This window comes from Cherax quadricarinatus, chromosome 34, assembly GCF_038502225.1.
Source record: "Cherax quadricarinatus isolate ZL_2023a chromosome 34, ASM3850222v1, whole genome shotgun sequence".
NCBI lineage: Eukaryota > Metazoa > Arthropoda > Malacostraca > Decapoda > Parastacidae > Cherax > Cherax quadricarinatus.
This window is the reverse complement of record NC_091325.1, coordinates 26,072,398-26,093,776: the sequence shown is the minus strand read 5'-3', so window position 1 is coordinate 26,093,776 and position 21,379 is coordinate 26,072,398. Positions and strand designations below refer to the sequence as shown.

Genomic DNA, 21,379 nt, shown 5'->3' with positions numbered 1-21,379 from the left:
AATAATACAGGGATTAGGAATTGAAACTTTAGATGTATATTAAAATGTTTTCACTAGTACCTTAAACCTTTACTTGTGTACATTATTAAACGTGCATCAGGTTACATTAGCTCCCACATAGTACGGAATTTATTATTAATGGGTAATTTAAATATAATGTCAACTGTAATTTATTGAAATCTTATTTGTATTTAAATAATGCATATAGTAGCTTTAACAGGACACAGTCAAGTATCTGCATCACTTGGTATTTACTGAGAGTGATGGGAGGATATTTCGTTCCCCAGATGCTAAATCAGCTACTTATTATAAAGCTCTTAATTGGCAACATAATCAAAATATGAATCACATTAGGTGCCAAATCCTTAACTCATCTTATAAAAAAATGATTACTAAAATTCTATGGGCTAAGGATAAACAGGTTTAATTTCAAAATGATAATTTTAAATTTATCTTAATAAAACTATAAGTTAAATCTGCATTTATGTGTTGCTAATCTTACACATCATTAATTGTATATTAGATAGGCTAACACAGTTTCATATTAAATGTTACACTTAATTGATTACATTTGCTAATTTTCTTAATTAATGACGTCTTTGAGCTTTAGGACTAATTAAATTCCTTTCTGAGAATAATGTCATATCTGTAAAAGCTGCCGTTAGATGTTGAATTACTCACTTGGTAAGAGAATAAATTATATCTCACGAGTGATTTATTGAAATTTTGCACTCTTAGCTCTTCAGTAGTGTATTACATAACACTGTATAAGAGCTATTCAGTAAATTTAAAATTGTGATGCCTGCTGAAGAGTAAATGAGCCTATCAGAATTTGGCTTGTTAGCATCGTAACTGTGTCCAAGCACCAGCCTGCCTAACAAGATGGTTACAGGAACTAACGTGGTTAAAGATAGCATTCAACTCCTGCCCTGTCCTGACTGAGTATTTATGTTAGCCTATTCTGGTTTCCAGAAATTTACCTGTTTGACCAATATATGAGAGAGGACACTGAGTACATGGGACCTTGTAAACCCCACCAACTTTGTTGGAGTGTGTTTTTAATCAGTCATACACAAATAACCCGCACATAAAAGAAAGAAGCTTACGACGACGTTTCGGTCCGACTCGGACCGTTTACAAAGTCACTTTGTAAATGGTCCAAGTCGGACCGAAACGTCGTCGTAAGCTTCTCTCTTTTATGTGCGGGTTATTTGTGTATCTTTCCAGTCACGGTACTGTGCCTTTTTGTGTTATTTAATCAGTCTCTTGGAACATGAAAGGAATATAGCATATAATTCAAATTATGGGCTAAACAAGCTCGATAGCTATTTAGTAGAGTCCATTGTACACAATCTTAAACAACAATGCTATTAAAAATCACCGAATTGCTCATTATACTAGGTGGGTTGATGGATTGGTGACGCCCGACCAGTGTCTAAGCACCAAAACTTCACAGCACGTTAGTTGTAAATGGTTATATAATGCGTTTAGCTGTAGTGTACTATACAGTGACAAGCACATAAGATTACGAGATAACATAAGGAGAGGTTAAAGGGTATTAGTAGAAATTAGAAATTTACATCATAGAAATATTATCAGAAAGGCATAGAAGGTTCCCAAGTCAGGAATATTAACCGATACAGAGATGAATAGTAGACAATATTTAGGAAGAGATAATTCTGAGTACCTCAGTAGAACATTCGAGTTCCCCAAGATATTTAAATGGACAAAGAGCACATTCTATTCCTTTCTTTTATTATTTAAAAAGGTGACACAAAATACTAGCAATCCACGTGTATAGTGTCCAACGAGAAACGTATTTTCTCAAACCACATGACCTCTTATAAACGACTAGAGAAAGCTTAGGGCTGGCTATTATAACTTATTTTCTCACTAGCCACCACTGCTGATTGTCTTTTCTTAACAACTTTAATCTGTGGGGTTTCTGGAGTATCACTAAATTTGTTTTCAACTCTGCGTAATTCTAACAGCACTAGTTTATTTATTGCCCGCTTATTCACTACACCTTTGCTCAAAACTTCAACTGTCCTGGTGTTTCCATTTTCATCAGGATGTATGGTCACTATTTTTCCAAGAGGCAATTGGGACATTGGACCATCATGTTCAACAATTACTATGTCACCAGGTCTGAAGGATATACGATTTTCAGGAACACCAGCTCCGTAGAAGTGTTCTCTCAGTGAGATAAGATAGTCTTGCCAAATTTTCTCCCAACGTTCAATCACTTTACTGAGGTATCTGAATTTACATCTGAGTTATCCAGTTCCGAGATAAGTAGGATCCTCCATGATCTCTTTATCATTCATTGGAGGAACTGTTTCGAGCCTTTTACCATGAAGTAAATGAGACGGACTTAACAATTGTAAATTGTCCAGATAACAGGTAACATCAGTTAGAGGTCTATTGTTGACTATTTTCTACTTCAGTTACGACTGTTCGAAATTCTTCTAAGTCGATTCGCTGACGATGAAGAGTCTTCCTTAAACAACATTTTACGACGCCTATCATTCTTTCATTAAATCTGCCTTACCATGAAGCCTTGGGAGGAATATGTCTCAAACAACAACTGCGTTGATTCAGCATAAGTTGTATCTCTGGTTGTTCAAAGATTTTGCTTATATATGGAGCACCAGCAACAAAATTCGTTGATAACAAAAAAAAGACATAATACAATGACTGGAACGATACACAAATAACCCGCACATAGAAGAGAGGAGCTTACGACGACGTTTCGGTCCGACTTGGACAATTTACAAAGTCACACTAACGAGAAGTAGAGCAGGACGGGTATATATAGGCAGGATGAGGTAGTGGTAGTAGTAGTAGTAGTAGTGGTGGCGGTGGTGGTGGTGGTGGTGGTGGTGGTGGTGGTGGTGGTGGTGGTGGTGGTGGTGGTGGTGGTGGTGGTGGTGGTGGTAGTAGTAGTGGCGGAGATGAAAGGAAGTAGTAATGGGGAAGTAAGGAGGAGGAGCCAGTCAAATACAAAGAAAGGGGAGCACTGCCAGGGAGCTAGGTGCCCACAGAGGGAGAGCAAGAACACAGAGGTGGGGGGAGGGGAAATAATGAAATAAATAATGAAGGAGCAGAAACACAAGACAAAAGAAAGAAAGACAACCCAGAAGAGAAAAAAGGAAAGAGGAAAGGGAAGAGGGATAAGAAGAAGAAGAAAAAAGGAGGAATCAGGTTGAGTCACGGGTGTTCTAAAGTTTGGAACATTTTACAATGTAGTGGGAGAGGAAGGCATCTACAGAGACGAAGCCAGGACTAAGATTCACACAAGGAAAGTTGTGTATTAGGGAGGATTCAACAAGACTGCGACTGTTAAAGTTGGAAGTAGGGAAGACAGTTTTAGCAGAATCAAGTCTATAGGATGGTTGTGATCTCTGATGTGACAGAAAAGAGCATTGTTAGTGTCGGCAGGTCTAACACTATTTTTGTGCTCCCTAAGTCTGTTAGAAAGAGATCGGCCAGTTTCTCCAAAGTAATGAAGAGGACAATTTCACTGATAAACCAGTCACATTGGTCAATCAATGTCATACCTAGTCTCCAGAGATCTGAGACTATTGTCTAAAGTGATACTAAATGCCTCTAAATTTGAAAAACAATGCCTTGGTGGTTTCAAGCATGAGATTTTGACTGCACATCTAACCCTTCCTGGTCAGCATCAAGGTAATTGTCTGCTAAGACTCTTAGAACATGATGATAATTTCCTTTAACCACTGAAAAGGATTTAATCAGTTCAAAGGGTTCTCCTTTTACTAGACATCTGAGATAGTTTAATTTTGCTATCTCATCAATATCAGTTCTATTGTGTATTAGAGACTGAAATCCACTAGGTAGTGGTGTACCAGGTGTGCCAGATGTCTGACCACTGACTAAAGTATGTCTTTGTGAAATCATTTTGTGGCAGGTACAATATTCCTCTGCCCACTTTTCTTGTTGATCATAAATGTAACCAAACATTTTGAATGACATCCTGAGACAGATTTGACTTTAGGAATTCACTTTCATAATGCGTATAAGCTGAGTTAATGATCTTCAGTCACTTTGTAAGTAGATCTAGTTTTATTTCTAAAACATCATACTCAGTGTTTATGTTTTGAGTCAGCCCTTCACAAACAGTAATCAAATTTTCTATCTGCATACTTCTCCTTTTCACTAACAAATCTATAAATACTTCACTGCAGTGACCTTGAAGAGTATATCTGTCAAGACCTTGAGCCAAGCTCTTGATCGCCTAGTTCTTAAAGGAAATAGTGATGCTGTATCAGCTTGAAATGCTGTAAAGACTCAAATATTTGTAAAGATTCCAGTCTTCAGCAGTTTTTCAAAGAACCACAAGTTCTTTATTACTTGTAAAATAACTTAAAAGTTCTTGGACGACTGTGTGGCCACTGTCCGGTTCGTAGACGACCAAGAGATGTGGGAGAATTTACCAGCCAATCTGCTTTGCGACATAATAAAGATGAAATTGGAAGATACTCAACTTCTGTGAACTATTCAGACTTCTTGCAGCTGCGGGTCAAAAAATCTCCTTCGGTTGAGTGGTAGCCGCACCTCTGAGCTATAGAATGACAATTTGCCCTAAAGGAGCATATACCCAGCATTTCACAATTAACTGAAATGCATAGTGGTACTCACTGAATTTGGGTGGATCACCCTCATGTCACGAGATCTACTGGCAACTCCAAACAAATCTCACGTCTATCAGTTGCAGCTAACATAAGACAATGTAGGTATTACTGGACTTACCTGGGTATGTAACTGACCCAATTTTCCCTAGATTGTTGTAAGGGAGGTTAATGATCCTTGTATCATTGTCTTGAGTAGGCTGTTGCAAATGCGTAGTTATAATGTTCTCACTCGTTGATAGGGAGTCACTTTAATGCCATTCATTACTTGGAAACTTGTACGCTTTATTGGGATTATACACAGATTAATACACTCATGTTTCTTTGGTTTTACACTAATTAAACTTCTTAGTGGAGATTGATAGTATTTCAGAGTCCACCACACAAATTCACTGTTGTCTTTGTTCTCAATGGAAGACTGTGTGATGTATGTGAGTCCTGAAGTCAATCTAAGCCATCACCGCCCTCCTTCACTCTCGTAGATCTTACGCTCGAAGGAAATACTGAACTCAGCTTTATATACACTTATTGCTAGTTTATGCAACCAGAATTTACACAAGAGGTCATGTTTCTTGTTATTTAGCTGTAGGCTAGAAGTCTTAATGTCCCTGATTTGTAGACCAAGTGGGCGCAGGTTTTCTCTTAATTTTCCTGCTATGGGGAAAAGAGTAATTACTCTTATTTAACCTTCATTGTGAAGTTGATCAGAAATTCTAGCAAGGAGAGGACGTGCCTGGAGACTATGGTACATACATCTGGTTCTACTACAAGATGTGCAATGGAGTCGTAGTCTACTTACCCTTTGTCAAAGGGCTAAGTCCCTCAGAGGGGACTCAGAGATACCCTCTTTACTGGAGATTTTTCTCCACAGTTCCTGTTTTTCATATTAGGTCATGTTTTCCATATTTGTTCATGTTCTTCATATTGGTTTATGTTCTCCAAATTGCTTCATATTTGTTCATGTTCTTCATATTTGTTCATATTCTCCATATTGGTTTATGTTTTCGATATTTGTTCACGTTCCCCATAATTGTTTATATTTTTAATATTGGCTCATGTTCTCCATATTGGCTCATTTTCTCCATATTGGTATATGTTCACCATACTGGTTCATGTTCTCCATATTGGTTCATTTTCTCCATATTGGTTCAAGTTCTCAATATTGGTTGATGTTCTCTATATTGGTTCATATTCTCCATATTGGTTTATATTCTCTATATTGGTTCATATTCTCCATATTGGTTCATGTTCTCTATATTGGTTCATATTCTCCATATTGGTTCATATTCTCCATGATGGTTCATGCTCTCCATGCTGTTTCATGGTCTTCATATTGGTTTATGTTCTCAATATTGGTTCATTTTCTCCATATTGGTTCATATTCTCCCTGTTGGTTCATATTCTCCATATGGGTTCATGGTATCCACATTGGTTCATGTTCTGGAGTATACCTGGAGAGAGTTCCAGGGGTCAACGCCCCCGCGGCCTGGTCTGTGATCAGGCCTCATGGTGGATCAGGGCCTGATCAACCAGGCTGTTACTGCTGGCCACACGTAATCCAGTGTACGAGCCACAACCCGGCTGGTCTGGTACTGACTTTAGGTGCCTGTCCAGTACCTGCTTGAAGACAGCCAGGAGACTACTGATAATCCCCCTTATGTATGCTGGGAGGCAGTTGAACAGTCTTGGGACCCCTGACACTTATTGTGTTGTCTCTCATCGTGCTAGTGGCACCCCTGCTTTTCATTGGGGGGATGTTGCACCATCTGCTGAGGCTTTTGCTTTCGTAAGGAGTGATTTTCGTGTGTGAGTTTGGTACTAATCCCTCTAGGATTTTCCAGGTGTATTTAATCATGTATCTCTCCCTCCTGCGTTCTAGGGAGTACAGGTTTAGGAATTTCAAGAGTTCCCAATAATTGAGGTAGTTTATCGCAGTTATGCGTGCCGTGAAGGTTCTCTGTACATTTTCTAGGTCAGCAATTTCACCTGCCTTGAAAGGTGCTGTTAGTGTGCAGCAATATTCCAGCCTAGACATAACAAGTGACCTGATGAGTGTCATCATGAGCTTGGCGTATTTGGAATTTCTCATCATTGAATTTCATATTGTTTTCTGCGGCCCATTTAAAGATTTGGTTCATGTCCGCCTGGAGTCTTGCAGTGTCTTCAATGGACGACATTGTCATGCAAATTCGGGTGTCATCTGCAAAGGAAAACACTGCGCTGTGGCTTATATCCCTGTCTATGTCCGATATGAGGATAAGGAACAAGATGGGGGCGAGTACTGTGCCTTGTGGAATAGAGCTTTTCACCGTAGCTACCTCAGACTTTACTCTGTTGACTACTACTCTTTGTGGTCTATTTATTAGGAAATTATAGATCCATCTACCGACTTTTCCTGTTATTCCTTCATCACGCATTTTGTGCGCTATTACACCATGGTCACACTTGTCGAAGGCTTTTGCAAAGTCTGTGTGTATTACATCTGCATTTTGTTTGTCTTCTAGAGCATCCAGGACCTTGTCGTAGTGATCCAGTAGTTGGGACAGACAGGAGCGACCTGTTCTAAACCCATGTTGCCCTGGGTTGTGTAACTGATGGGTTTCTAGATGGGTGGTGATCTTGCTTCTTAGAATCCTTTCAAAGTTTCGCTAAATACAGTTTCGCTAAATAATCTTATTGCATATTTCAGCTCAGGAGCTTCACTTTCCACTACTATTACCATGTTTTCTAGAGTGGAACTTATTTTCCTCTTTTTTCTTGTGGACTTGAGACAACATATGTTGCTCAATGAACACTGTAGTTACACTCCAATTCACTCTTGTTCAGGCTCGTGCAAATAATAATAATGGTAATATATTTATTTCTACAGGTACATGTACAAGGTATAAAGGCCTAGCTGACATCAATGATATATATAGAAAGACAGTTGTTATGCAGAGTATATCGGGCAAATTAGGTCAGTTATATTCCAGGATGCGACCCACACCAGCCGACTAAGACCCAGGTACCCATTTTATACTACTGGGTTAACATAGACAGCACGTGTCTTATGGAAACATGCCCAAATGTTATCCAGCCGTACCAGGGGATCGAACTCCACACCTCAGTGTGTGAACTGAGTGCGCTAGCCATCCAGCTACGGGACAGTACCATTATCCTTCTCGCCTGAAGAAGGGTGTTCAGTCTGGTGATATGCATTCATTTTTGTACTTTGTATAATAAGGTGGTATCTCTAATGTAGTTTACAATTGTCACTTACCAAATTATTAGAAATTAAGTTGTTTGTTTTTTGTTATTAGTTTCTTCAATGACCCCAAATATAATAAATCTTGTTGGTGGAACTGGTATGGTATGGTGATGCAGCCAAATTTTAAATAAATGATCTACGTATACGTCTCGATCAGTGCATACGTGTTTTTTTTATTTACACAAGTCTCAGTGTTTGACTTTATTAGGATACTCTAGATTGAATATACATACGGTTCAGTATATGTATGTTCGCATCATTTATGTGCCCTCAGATCCAGTGTTCAAATTTATGCTACTGTTTATAAAACCAGATGTTCGCTTTGCTAAATAAAGTTTTCTTTGCTTATTTACCTATGTAATAACGGAAAAGCAAATACATCTATAGATGTTAGATAAATTCCAATATCAATATAAATATGTGACCTGTACTTCTTGGAATGCAGGCGAGAAAGATAAATCATAATTTAAATTTGGAAAATCCTAAAGGGACTAGTCCTAAATCAGCATACAGAAAAAATTCCCTACGAAAGCAAAAGACTCAGCAGGCGAAGCAACATACCCCCAATGCTAACAAGGGCACCTTGAGTATACAAAGAGATAACACAGTAAGTGTCAGGGGCCCAAGACTGTTCAACTACCTCCCAACGTACATAAGGAGAATTACGAATAGACCCCTGACTGTCTTCAAGAGAGAGAGCCTGACAGATACCTGAAGTCAGTAACTGGCTAGCCGGGCTGTGGTTCATGTGTTGGATTTCGTGTGACCGGCAGTAACAACCTGGTTCCTCAGGCCCTGATGCACCGTGAGGCCTGGTCATGCACCTGACCGCGGAGGCATTAATTCCCTGAATACCCTCAAGGGAGACTCCAGGTAGTTTAGGGGCTATATAAAAAATGAATTGAGAAATAGAGTAATTATGTGCAAAGGCATGACGTACAAGGAGACAACTCGAAAGGTGCTCAGGGAGAAGGAAAGACATGTTTGAATGTATGTGGAACTTTAGTGTGAAGATACTAGTATTGTGACCCAAGATTAGAATGAGAAGAACGTAGCAGTGAAGTTTGAAAAGGTGAAGGTGGATGTAATTAACAATTGTAGGAATCATTGCATATTTTACTGATACATAACATTTGTGTGAAGAGAGTTTAGCGCAGTGTGATGGAGGTACTAGTAAAATATACATAACACACTAGATACACGTCATTATGGAGAAGGGTCTTTAGTCTGGTGCTATGTATTCAATGTTGTGTTTTATCTAATAAAGTGCTTTCTCTTGAGTAGTTTACACATGTCAGTTGCCACAGTTGTATGCTGTAAAATGCGCCGCTTTATTGAAATAAAGTTATTTGTTTGTTTGTGTGCATGCTTGGTAGAAAGACATTAATATCTGAACGTTAGGCTATGTTAATGAAGCCTTGGAATTAAGCATTCCTGTTAGGTAAAGTAGTGTATATATGAGGATGAATTACCTTGCCAGTAATGTATCGACAATCTTGTATTATAATGGCTTATCATCGGTCTGATAAATCTCTTTTACAGGTCGAGTGAGCGTGAAGGTGGAACCACTTTGCCTGCCATTTCTTCTGGTGCGAGGTCAGACCAAAAACCGCATGAACTGCAACAACAACGGGGCCGAGGAAGGTACTTTGGACGTGGGCGTACAAGAAATCGTCAGCAGCAGCAGCAGCAGCAACCACAGCAGCAACAAGACAGACAGCAAAGACAGGATATTAGCGAGACAGAAGTCGGTCTGCACCCATCAAGGGGGTCCGGGAGAGCCCCTACCGCCCGAGAGGACTCCAGGGGGCGTCGAGACCCTGCCAGAACTCCCACTTCGTCCAGAGACTTGTCGCAAGGCCAGCGAGGGGGCGGGCATGGCCGAGACGGCTCTGTGGGAGCCACATCTTCACCTCAAGCAGAAATCAAGAGAGGAGCGGCTGCTCAGGAGCAGGATCCTCGTCCTGAAATTCGCGCCAAGGGACGTGGACGTGCACACAGGCGCGGAGGGCGGGGACGACTGCGCAAAGAGAAACACAATGCATCTTCAGAGCAGCCAGAAAGTGAGCAATAGCTTTCTGCTCTTACACCTAGCTGTCAATATACACACACACACGACCTCAGTGCTATGCATACTGTAGACGGCTTCTTTCTCTATATTAGATGTGATGCAGTGAAAGTTTCCGTGGGTTACGTGTAGCATCCACATATACTTCTGCCAATGGTCACAAGCATTTACTATCAACTGTTAGCTTTTAAATATCAAACTTAAAGAAGGTTCACTCATGAAGTGAGGGGCTCCTCTTGGGTATCCTAAGTACAACCTGTTAGCAGAGAGTGTCGGTCTTGTCACATCTGCATCTCTCTCGCAGGGTTAATTACCCTGATTGTTGTGGTTGTTATACTGTATACTTGACAGACAATTCCTAATAGTCTGACTCTCCACTGGTGTGTAGAGTGAAATGTGAAGTAGGAAGCAAATCTTTAAATAAATTGTATTACGGCCAAACAGTGTGTTATTTACTCTCCACTGGTGCAGAATAACCAATCTCTTAGAGACATTACACAATGCCTTGCGGTATACATTAAGGTGATACTAGTGATAAATATACTTTCTGGCAATTTATATTATTATCTAGAAAGATGAGGCTAGAATAAAAACTCACAAAGCTCTCTCCCCACGAACTTCAGCCACTCCGGAGGCAAGAAAAATTGGATGATAAGAAAATTTATACAGTATCATAATATGCACTAATAATAATGAGCATTAGGATATCCATCTTATGTGTATATACACTGAGAGTTTACTCTAATCCCGTCTCTAAAGAATCAAACAGTTTGCTGTTAGTGTTTGAGTGGATTATGGCCCGAGTCACCACTGTGTAGCTCACATTACCTGCTTAGAAAAATCTTATTTTGCACAAAACCAGAGAGCAGTGCTTCGACCCGATCTAGATGCATGTTATTTCACTAAAGAAATGCTGATGGGAAAGCAGTTAAATGCAAGGCAAATAATGTTATAATAATCTCATATGACTCAATTTTAGGGACAATCAGAATATGAGAGACACTCATCAGCACACACTTTGTACCTGTCTCATGGAGAGCACTTTCAGAGATCATTCACTACTCGAATGACTTTTGTTTGAAAAAGTCTTTAAAATAAATGGAATTTGGAGCAATAAGCCAATTAAATAAATGAATTTGTATATGCATTTGGATTAATATTTAAGAAAATGTAGAATACTGAATAATATAAAATAATGGGTTGAGGCAAGATAACAGCTTTTTGCTTGAAGAATACAGTAATGATGGAACTTGACACATATTTCCTGGAGAAACACACACACATACACACACACACACACACACACACACACACACACACACACACACACACACACACACACACACACACACACACACACAAACACATACACACACACACAGACTAAGGGACATGCCGGAGTACCAGAAGGTGTATCTCGACCACAACAAAACACGAGAAGAGAGGCAGAAACTGAAAGAGATGGTACAATGACAAAAGGAGGAAAGAGAGGTAAAGGTGGAGATGGAGAAGAGAACTACAGCCTCCTTCACAACCACCTACAGATGCTCCCCAACCAGGACATCCCCAATGCAACCAAACATTCTAAACCAAAACACACATGCCATATCCAATGCCCCCACCCACCTCATTACAAACTCCACCCTCACAACAACCACTCATAGTTCCTCAGCAGGTCTCCCACTTCCCCAACCCCTACCAAAGTTTTAGAAAAGAAGTTGAAGGTTTGGTATACAAATGCAGATGGAATAACAAATAAGTGTGAGGAGTGGCATAAAAGAATCAAGGAGATATCCCCAGACATAATAGCACTCACAGAAATGAAACTCACCAGGATAACAGATGCAATCTTTCCACCCGGACATCAAATCCTCAGGAAAGATAGAGGGAGGAGAGGGGGAGGAGAAGTTGCACTGCTTCGTCTTGTGCACCAAAACAGAAGGAAATCTGACGGTAAACAAAAAAGCAACAATTAATTGGATGACGGCTCCCTTAAAGACTGGCGGTGATTTGCAGAAGTGGATGGAATGGATGGAATGTGCGAAAGGGACTACTTAGTAGGAAAAATCCAGTCTGAAGGTCATAAGGTGGTAATTGCAGTATTGTACAACCCACCACAGAACTGCAGGAGGCCAAGAGAAGAATACGACGAGAGCAACAGAGCAATGGTTGGACACGCTAGCTGAAGTGACCAAAGTTACTAGTTATGGATAATTTCAATCACAAGGAGATTGACTGGGAAAACCTGGAGCCCCATGGGGGTCCCAAAACATGGAAAGCCATGATGATGGACGTGGTACTGGAAAACCTCATGCATCAACATGTTAGAGACACTCCCAGAGAGAGAGGTGATGATGATCCAGCAAGACTGGACCTTGTATTCGCCTTGAGTAGTTTGGACATCGAAGGTATCATGTATAAAAGGCACCTTAGAGCTAATGATCATGTGGTTCTATGCTTTGATTACATAGTTGAGCTACAAGTGGAGAGAGTAGCAGGAATAGAATGGGAAAAACCAGAGTACAAAAGGGGGGAACTATACAGGCATGAGGAACTTCCTGGAAGACATTCAGTGGGAGAGAGAACTGGCAGGAAAACCAGCGAAAGAAATGATGGACTATGTGAAAACAAAATACAAGGACGCAGAGGAGAGGTTTGTTCCCAAGGGAAACAGAAATAATGGGAAGACCAGAAAGAGCCCTTGGTTCACCCAAAGATGTAGAGAGGCAAAAGCTAGGTGTACTAGAGAATTGAGAAGGTACAGAAGACAGAGGACCCAGGTAAATAAAGAGATCAGCCGAAGAGCCAGTAACGAATATACACAGATAAGAAGGGAGGTTCAGCGACAATACGAAAATGACATAGCATCGATAGTCAAGTCTGACCCAAAGCTATTGTACAGCCACATCAGGAGGAAAACAACAGTCAAGGACCAGGTAATCAGACTGAGGAAGGATGGTGGGGAGTTCACAAGAAATGACCAAGAGGTATGTGAGGAGCTGAACATGAGATTTAAAGAAGTATTTACAGTGGAAACAGGTAGGACTCCAGGAATTCAGAACAGTGGGGTACACCGACAAGTGCTGGATGAGGTATACATAACCAAGGAGGAGGTGAAGAAGCTGCTGTGTGAACTTGATACCTCAAAGGCGGTGGGACAAGACAACATCTCTCCATAGGTCCTTAGAGAGGGAGCATAGACGCTGTGTGTGCCACTAACAAAGATATTCAACACATCCATCGAAACTGGGCAACTACCTGATGTATGGAAATTGGCAAATGTAGTCACAATTATTAAAAAGTGAGACAGACACGAGGCATTAAACTACAGACCTGTGTCACTGACGTGTATGATATGCAAAGTCATGGAGAAGATCATCAGTAGGAGAGTGGTGGAGCACCTGGAAAGAAACAAGCGTGTAATCGACAACCAGCAGGGTTTCAGGGAAGGAAAATCCTGTGTCACAAACCTACTTGAGTTTTATGACAAGGTGACAGAAGGAAGACAAGAGAGAGATAGGGTGGATAGACTACATTTTCTCGGACTGCAAGAAGGCCTTCGACACAGATCCTCACAAGAGGTTAATGCAACTGCTATAGGATCAGGCACACAACAGGAAAGGCACTGCAGTCGATCAGAGAATACCTGACAGGGAGGCAACGAATCATGGTACGTGAAGAGGTGTCAGAGTGGGCGCCTGTGACAAGCTGGGTTCCACAGGGGTTAGTCCTAGGACCTGTGCTGTTTTTGGCTTACTTGAATGACATAACGTAAGGGACAGACTCAGAAGTGCCCTTGTTTGCAGATGATGTGAAGTTAATGAGGAGAATCAAATCGGTCGAGGATCAGGCAGGACTACAGAGACTTGGACAGGCTACAAGCCTTGTCCAGCAAGTGACTCTTTGAATTTAACCATGCCAAATGCAAAGTCATGAAGATTGGGGGAAGGGCAAAGAAGACTGCAGACAGAGTATAGTCTAGGTAGCCAAAGACTGCATACTTCACTAAAGCAAAAGATCTTGAGGTGAGTATAATACCGAGCACATCTCCTGAGGTGCACTTCAGTCAGATAACTGCTGCCACATATGGGGGTCTGGCAAACCTAAGGATAGCATTCTGATACCTCAGTAAGGAATCGTTCAAGACTATGTATACCATATACGTCAGGCCCATACTGGAGTATGCAGCATCAGTTTGGAATCCACACCTGGTCAAGCACGTCAAGAAATTAGAGAAAGTGCAAAGGTTTGCAACAAGATTAGTCCCAGAGCTACGGGGATTGTCCTACGAAGAAAGTTTAAGGGAAGTCGGCCTGATGACACTGGACGACAGGAGGGTTAGGAGAGACGTGTTAACGACATAAAATGCTGCCAGGAATTGACAAGGTGAACAGAGACAGGATGTTCCAGAGATGAGACACAGAAACAAGTGGTCACAATTGGAAGTTGAAGACTCAGATGAGTCAAAGGGATATTTGGAAGTATTTCTTCAGTCACAGGGTTGTCAGGAAGTGGAATAGCCTGGAAAGTGATGTACTGGAGGCAGGAACAATACATATTGTTAAGACAAGGCTTGATAAAAGCCATGGAGCAGGGAGAGAGTGGATCTAGTAGGCATGAGTGAACAGGTGGGGCAAGGAGCTCTGACTCGATCCCTGCAACCACAAATAAGTGAGTACACATGTACCTTACATGCACACACAAGTGTACCTAAGCATTTCGTGATAACTAGCAAAAAACAAAAAAACAAAATGGGATACTGCAGAGTAGAACAAAGAGTCAGAGGATTATAGGAAAAGTCTGGGAGCTCATGAAAAAATAGCAAGAGTGTGAAAGGAGGCTAGAAGAGCTTAGCAACAAAATGAAGAGGATTGCTGAAGACAGCAAGAAGTGGTAGCTACAAGTTGTAGCTGCAGAGGCCAGGATACAGAGATAAGAGAAGGAAATGAAAATCTTGAAAGAAGTTAAGGAACTGAACAGCAGAATGGGCATGACATCAGGAACAGGAACATCAGCAACCAGCAAGGGGACCTCACTGGTTGCTGAGGCCCTATCAGAATACTGGATTGCCTGGGAAAAGTCGGGGAGCGAAAGTGGCAGGCTGTTGGGTGCAGAGACAGTAGACAGAGAGGAAACTGAAGTTAGGGAAAGTGACAGGTCCCCTGCAGAGATATCAGACCATCAAGAGATCCAGGAAATGGTAAGGAAAACAGTTCTGTCTTTATTGATGCAACATTCTAGGCAAAAAATGCAACAATAGGACATCCATCGTTGATGACATTAATCACTAAAGGATTCACAAGAAATTCTCAAAACTGTTCTCAAAATCATTATAAAGTGTTTCTAAGTTTTCTTCGTATTGTTATAATTTACTGTCTTTAATTTTAACATCAGTAAAAGCAGTTATTCTTAATTTAAGGTTGGAAAAGTGGTCAGATCTCTTTGAACAAGCTTTATTTTATTCTGAAAACTGAAAATTGATTAGGCAAGTTCTGTATTATCTCTGTTGCTACCTTGAAGTGCCAGATTTAAATACTGGAATTGTTTCATTACATTTATAAAGAACATCCGATCCTGTAACCACTCTTGATCTTCTAGTTGTATTTCTTTTTCTTTTCTTTCATGAAAGCAATGATTAGTTCAAAAAGTGCTACAAACTTTTCAAAAGATTGGTAGTTGATAGCCATCTTACGATACTTTAGAATGGAAGATCACTTGGCTTTTCTTGAAGCTCCAGCTCCTCAATAAAATTTCTAAATTCACTATGTGCTTTTGCACTTGACCAAATGAAATTTACAATTTCTAAAACGCAGTTTATGACATTATTGAACTTGAAGTGTTTGTTTACTAAATTCTGAAGGTGGATGATACAGTGATTAAAAGACATTCAGGATAGTTGAGATCATGTGTCAATTGCCTAACTAGGCCAGTATTTTTACCTAACATAGCTGGTTGCAATGCTAACAGTGGTAGTTGAGCATTGCATAAATCTTTGCTAAGGGCATTTTTGACGTCAATTCCTTTTGTGGTATTGACATAAAAAATGATGTCATTTTTCCATCGTTTGTAACACAGCGAACAAATATAGCTAGCTGAGGGATATCTCGAATGTCTGTAGATTCATCTAGTGCTAAGCTGAAAGCAACGCAGCCTTTCAGATCACTTTGCAGTGAAAATACGATTGTATACTAATTTCAGAAATTCATCTCTCAGTAGTGCCTTCTTGTTGTTGTTGATTCGCCGGAATTCTTCCGGCCCGGGCCTTTTCCAAGTGGTGGCCCAGCCTTGGCTCCCTATCTAGGGAGTGTCTGAGACCTAAGTCTCCCATGGGAGGAGGCACAAGTACTCCCTCATCGCTGGGACCAACTGTCCCCAGGCCTAGCCACATTCCCCGCTCTCACGCGGCTCGTAGGGGCGCGAGGCCTCTCTGGGATAGTGGGAATGGCAGTCTTGTGAGCTGCAAGCCCTGGCTCAAGCACCTACTCTGCCCTAGAAGAGCTGGGCATGGTGTCGATGATTGATCTATTGCCTGTTTAAGTTTTGAGTTCACTGGAGCGAGAATTGCAATCACATCACTAATATTCCTTTATACAAATTTTCTAATATTCGAAGCTATAACAAACTAGCTTTAGTAGCCAAATTACTTTTCTTTACAGAGGAAAAATAGGATATTTTCTTGAGTGACTAAATTAGATTTCAAAAATTTTATCTTATTTCTTCGCAATTCTGATTCAGGAGGAAATTACTGGCTTTAGAATGGCTGTTCTTATACAGAATGATGGGTCTCATAAAGAAACTGGAGCACGTTTCAATAACTGGGCCTCTACCTTTCAAGCTGTTTGCTATACTCGCACTCAAATGTGTATATGTATCAAAGGTTGACCCATAATTGTAACTGATCGTCTATCATCCAAAAATGCTCTTAACTACATGAGTATTAAATGAGGTATGTTTGTATCTGGAGCCAGATACAGGTATGGTAAGACTGAGGATAGTGGAGTCTGCGTACACAATAAACTTATGACTTGGGTCATGACCCAGGCAGCAGCAACAACGGCTGCTCCTATATCTTTGCCATCCCCTGGGCCGATCCAAGCTCCGGTGATGGCCTAATTGTAAGTACTGCTGTAACAACATGCACGAAACTTATAGTGACAAGAAGACTGACGGTGACGACAACGAAATGGACCAAATATGACCAAAAGAAGACGACTGGCATTCAATTACCAGACCTGCTACCAGACGTACAACCAGACAAGCGACGTTTTCCACTACACTGAAGTAATTGACCTCCATATCAACTGCACCAGTGTTCAGTGTGAGGATATCAAAGGAGAAAACCTAACAACAAAATCCTAGGAAACTGACAGGTCTGTAGTGACAAGTTTTTCCCTCAGTGCCAAATGAAGCAAGGAAGTGAACATTTAAACATGGCTGACAGGTATTCAAACACCAGCTGCTACCTGACGTACAAATAGCGAATCGACGTTCTCAACTATATTGACAGTAGCTGATAATCATATCAACTGCACCAGTGTTAATGGGACGGAAACACACGAGACATAGCCAAATCTACAAAACAAAACTACAAGGAAATTGTCAGGTTGTATCGGCAGTTCTTTCCCTCAGTGCCAAATTGCGGGAAGGAAATGAATAGTTAAACAGCCAAGGATGTTTTTTCGGTATCTGACCTCCATATAAACTGATCAGTGTGCATTGGGAGGGAAACATAGGAGAAAACGCCAGATCTAACCACAAAACTCCAAGGAATCTGTCAGGTTGCAGTGGCCTTTTTTTCCCCTCAGTGGTTTTAAAAGCTGGCTGTAACATGACCTCTATGGTCAGGACCAGTCAACAATAAGACGCAGCTCAGTTAAATGGGATTCAGGATTTGGGTGGATAACGCCAGTGATTAAAACTTTTTCTTTCCTGCCAAGATGGACATGAATCAGAAGTGTGATAGGCGAAGCCGGACTGTAAAATGAGGAATGAAGAGGATTTGTGACGTAAGGGGATAAGTAAGGGGTGAAGGGGGTTTGTGAAGTAAGGTAAAAGGAAATTTACTAGTAATTAGTGGTGATTGCTAGAGTAGCTACTAGGGCGTTGCTAGGTGACTGATAGCTATCCGTGGTTTCTTTTTTTTTTAAAAGGGAGGAAGGAAATTTTTTTGTTGCAAAGTGATAAAAAGAGTGAAGAGTGAACATGGCTGGCGTTAGAAGGGTACAGGCTGCCATAATTATATTTATCTTTATCCTGCATTTCTCTGAAGGAAATCAGTCATGGGGACTGGAAAAGGCGAATGGAATAATAGCATCCTGGACAGTGAAAGCCCATCAATTTCCATTCTACCAGAAACGTAAATGTCACTATCGCAGCAAGGTATGGTAACACCGTATACCCAAACAAAAATAGTGGCACACAGCTCTTATAGTGGTGCTATTAAGTGGCAATATCCAAACTAATCCAGAATCTCAAACAGGTCGAAACAGACAGATAAGTGACGATGACAATGACGGTCTAGTAGCTAGGAATAATAACCTTAACTCTATATGTAGTGCATACATAGGGCAATGTGAGACACTAGAACCATTTTTATTATCTCAGACACGACCAGACATATGTATACACTGTACTAAGATACGAAAGAAGAACAGTAAATATTCCTTACGTAAAATGTGTAAGGGGTGGGTGCACAATGGATGTGTTCGATTATAGTAATGATACCATATTTCATTTTCTTTGTAACAAATGCACTTTGGCACGGTTACCCTTTAGCAGTGATGACATTGATTTACCTAGTTTTAATACAAATGACTCCTTGCCATACATTGATGATTATGATTGTTTTATGAAAACAGGCCTTCACTTTATTCATGTCAACGCAAGATCACTGTTTCCAAAATTGGCAGAGACTAAGATTTCAGCTAACAGAACTAGGGCTGCAGTTATATCCATCTCTGAACCTTGGTTGGCTGATACAGTGACTGACGTCGGGGTCAAAATGGAAGGTTACAATATAAAATGCTTAGATAGGAATAGAATAGGTGGTGGGGCATGTGTCTACATAAGGAATGACTTAACTTGCAACCCAAGACCTGATTTAAATGACAATAAACTGGAGATTCTATGGTTTGAAGTGCTGCTTCCTAAGACTAAACCCATCTTAGTATGAACTAGTTACTGCCCTCCCACCCATGACCAGTTCTTAGAAGACTTTTCGAGTCTTGTCCTGACTTGAGAACAACTGCGAGACAGTAATACCGGGAGACTTCAATATCTGTTTTCAACAGCAAAATAACGGGATATGTAAAGGGTATAAGCAAATCCTAGGTTTAAATAGTTACACTCAACTAATAATTAATACACCAACCCGGATCACACAGTTCTCAGCCACCCTAATTGACGTTATACTTTGTATCCGCTCTGAGAAGATTTGTCAGACAGGCGTCATTACCACAGGGTTTAGTGATCATTTCATCATTTACTACACCAGGAAAATTACTAGAGAACGCATAGGCCTACACAGTACAATAAAAATGAGGCCAAATAGAAACTACAGTAAAGAAACACTGGAAAATAGGCTACATAATTGTGACTGGACAGTGACAGCAAGTTGCACGGACGTAAATGATGCCTGGGAAAAAATCAAAACAATGTTCACTGCCATCCTTGATACTATTGCACCAGTTAAAAAGGTTAGGATTAAATGGAGAGCCGAACCCTGAATAACTACTGAGATATTAGATAATATGAAATTCAGAAACCAGTTTCTAAAAAGATTTAAGGCAAACAGACAGGATAACTTTGGAAGGGTTCTAAGAAGCAAGATCGCCACCCATCTAGATACTCATCATGTGAAGGCTTACTCAGCCCTGTAACAACTTCACACAGTATTACCAAGGCTGGCTCCTCCTCAGGAAAATTAATGAATAGAAAAAGAAATAATAATTCACAAAGATAAACACTTTATTATTTATTAATGCAAAGATAAAACATTGAATTATGAAGGTGTATCCTACTTGAAAGAAAAATGAAAAATGAAATGAAAAATTGCCATTTGAATTCAACGCTAATATGTACAGTTATCCTGGGGTGTCTGGTGGAGGTTGACACCGTCCTGTAGAAATTGTAGCCGTTGCTGATGATGTGGGGGGAGGGGGTCACAGGTGTTGGTGACAACCCAACGGCTAGTTCTTCACAGAGTCTATAGCCTTGAATAGTCAGTCCAGATGACAGGTATTACAACCTAGGATTTCAAATGGCCTGTTATCCCAGGTGTAATGGGAGCAAATAAACACAGTAGAAAAAGTTTAGACTTATATTATCCTTCACCAATTATAACAGCAATATGTACACTATGTACAGTGATAAATATAGTGCACTCCACGGTAAGCAAGGCAGAAATAGAAGCCACAAGATAGCAGACCGTGCTTCAACCAGCTCTAGAATGGGAATGACAAGGGCAGACAGGAGAGCGGTATCCACATAACCTCTGCGATTGTCAATCCCACCTTCTTATTGGCTAGAACCTGGTCACTAGTTGAACGATGGGGCCCCATCATCAACTCTTAGCAACCTGGTTCGCTGGTTGGGGGAGATAGCCTGTAAATGAGGGTGTGTCCATGCGCCGAATAAAGGTTACGTACTCTTTGCATGCCACACCCCCACCCCCGAGAAGGCTCAGGATTAGGCTGCCACCTCCCAGTGGTAACCGTGCCGCCATGGCACAAAATAATGGGACCGCCTATCTTCTCCACCATCCAACTCTTAGATAGAGCTCAGCTTTCCTAGTGACCAAAAGCCAAACCCTAAACTCAGAGTGAGACAGCAGTCAGATAGGCCAACATAGGTCCAAGATACAAGCGGACGGTAGCCCGTATCCCCTCACTAAAAAAAACCCCCACATCAGGGGATAAAAAAAAGAGCTTGAAAGGGGGGTTACCACAAATACATCCTAACCTAAATAAAATATTAAACTAGACTCTTGACAAAGAGTCTGCCAACACATTTTCTTTGCCGGCAATGTAATGAATTTTTATATTATAGGGCTGCAGCCTGAGCGTCCAACGCATAAGCCTTGTGTTGTGATTCTTCATGGCTTGGAGATAGACTAACGGGTTGTGATCACTGTAGACTGACCACCTGCGATGTCTGGCCCACATAAACATCGAAATGTTCCAAAGCCATTACCAGCGCGAGGGCTTCTTTTTCAATGGTAGAGTAAGCTCTCTGATGTGGCTGGAACTTAGCTGAAAAGTATGCGATTGGCTGCAGCTCCTTGTTCCCGATTTGTAATAGTACCGCCCCAACCCCAGACTCACAAGCATCAACCTGTAATGAAAAAGGTTTGGAGAAGTCTGGAGACAGGAGAATGGGTGCAGAGCACAATAATCTTTTTGCTTTATTAAAAGC

General features: G+C 40.8%; 1 protein-coding gene across 3 annotated transcripts in view; it reads left to right on the top strand.

Annotated features, from left to right (window-relative positions):
* LOC128693799 (putative mediator of RNA polymerase II transcription subunit 12) overlaps positions 1–10,401 on the top strand; it is a 369,550-nt gene extending 359,149 nt beyond the window's left edge. For all 3 annotated transcript variants that reach the window (XM_070091239.1, XM_070091237.1, XM_070091238.1), the window contains one exon: positions 9,442–10,401. In XM_070091239.1, coding sequence (XP_069947340.1) covers positions 9,442–9,973 — 532 coding nt within the window. In that variant the 3' untranslated portion in view covers positions 9,974–10,401. The remainder of the gene's footprint in view (positions 1–9,441) is intronic.
* The last annotated feature ends 10,978 nt before the right edge of the window (positions 10,402–21,379 follow it).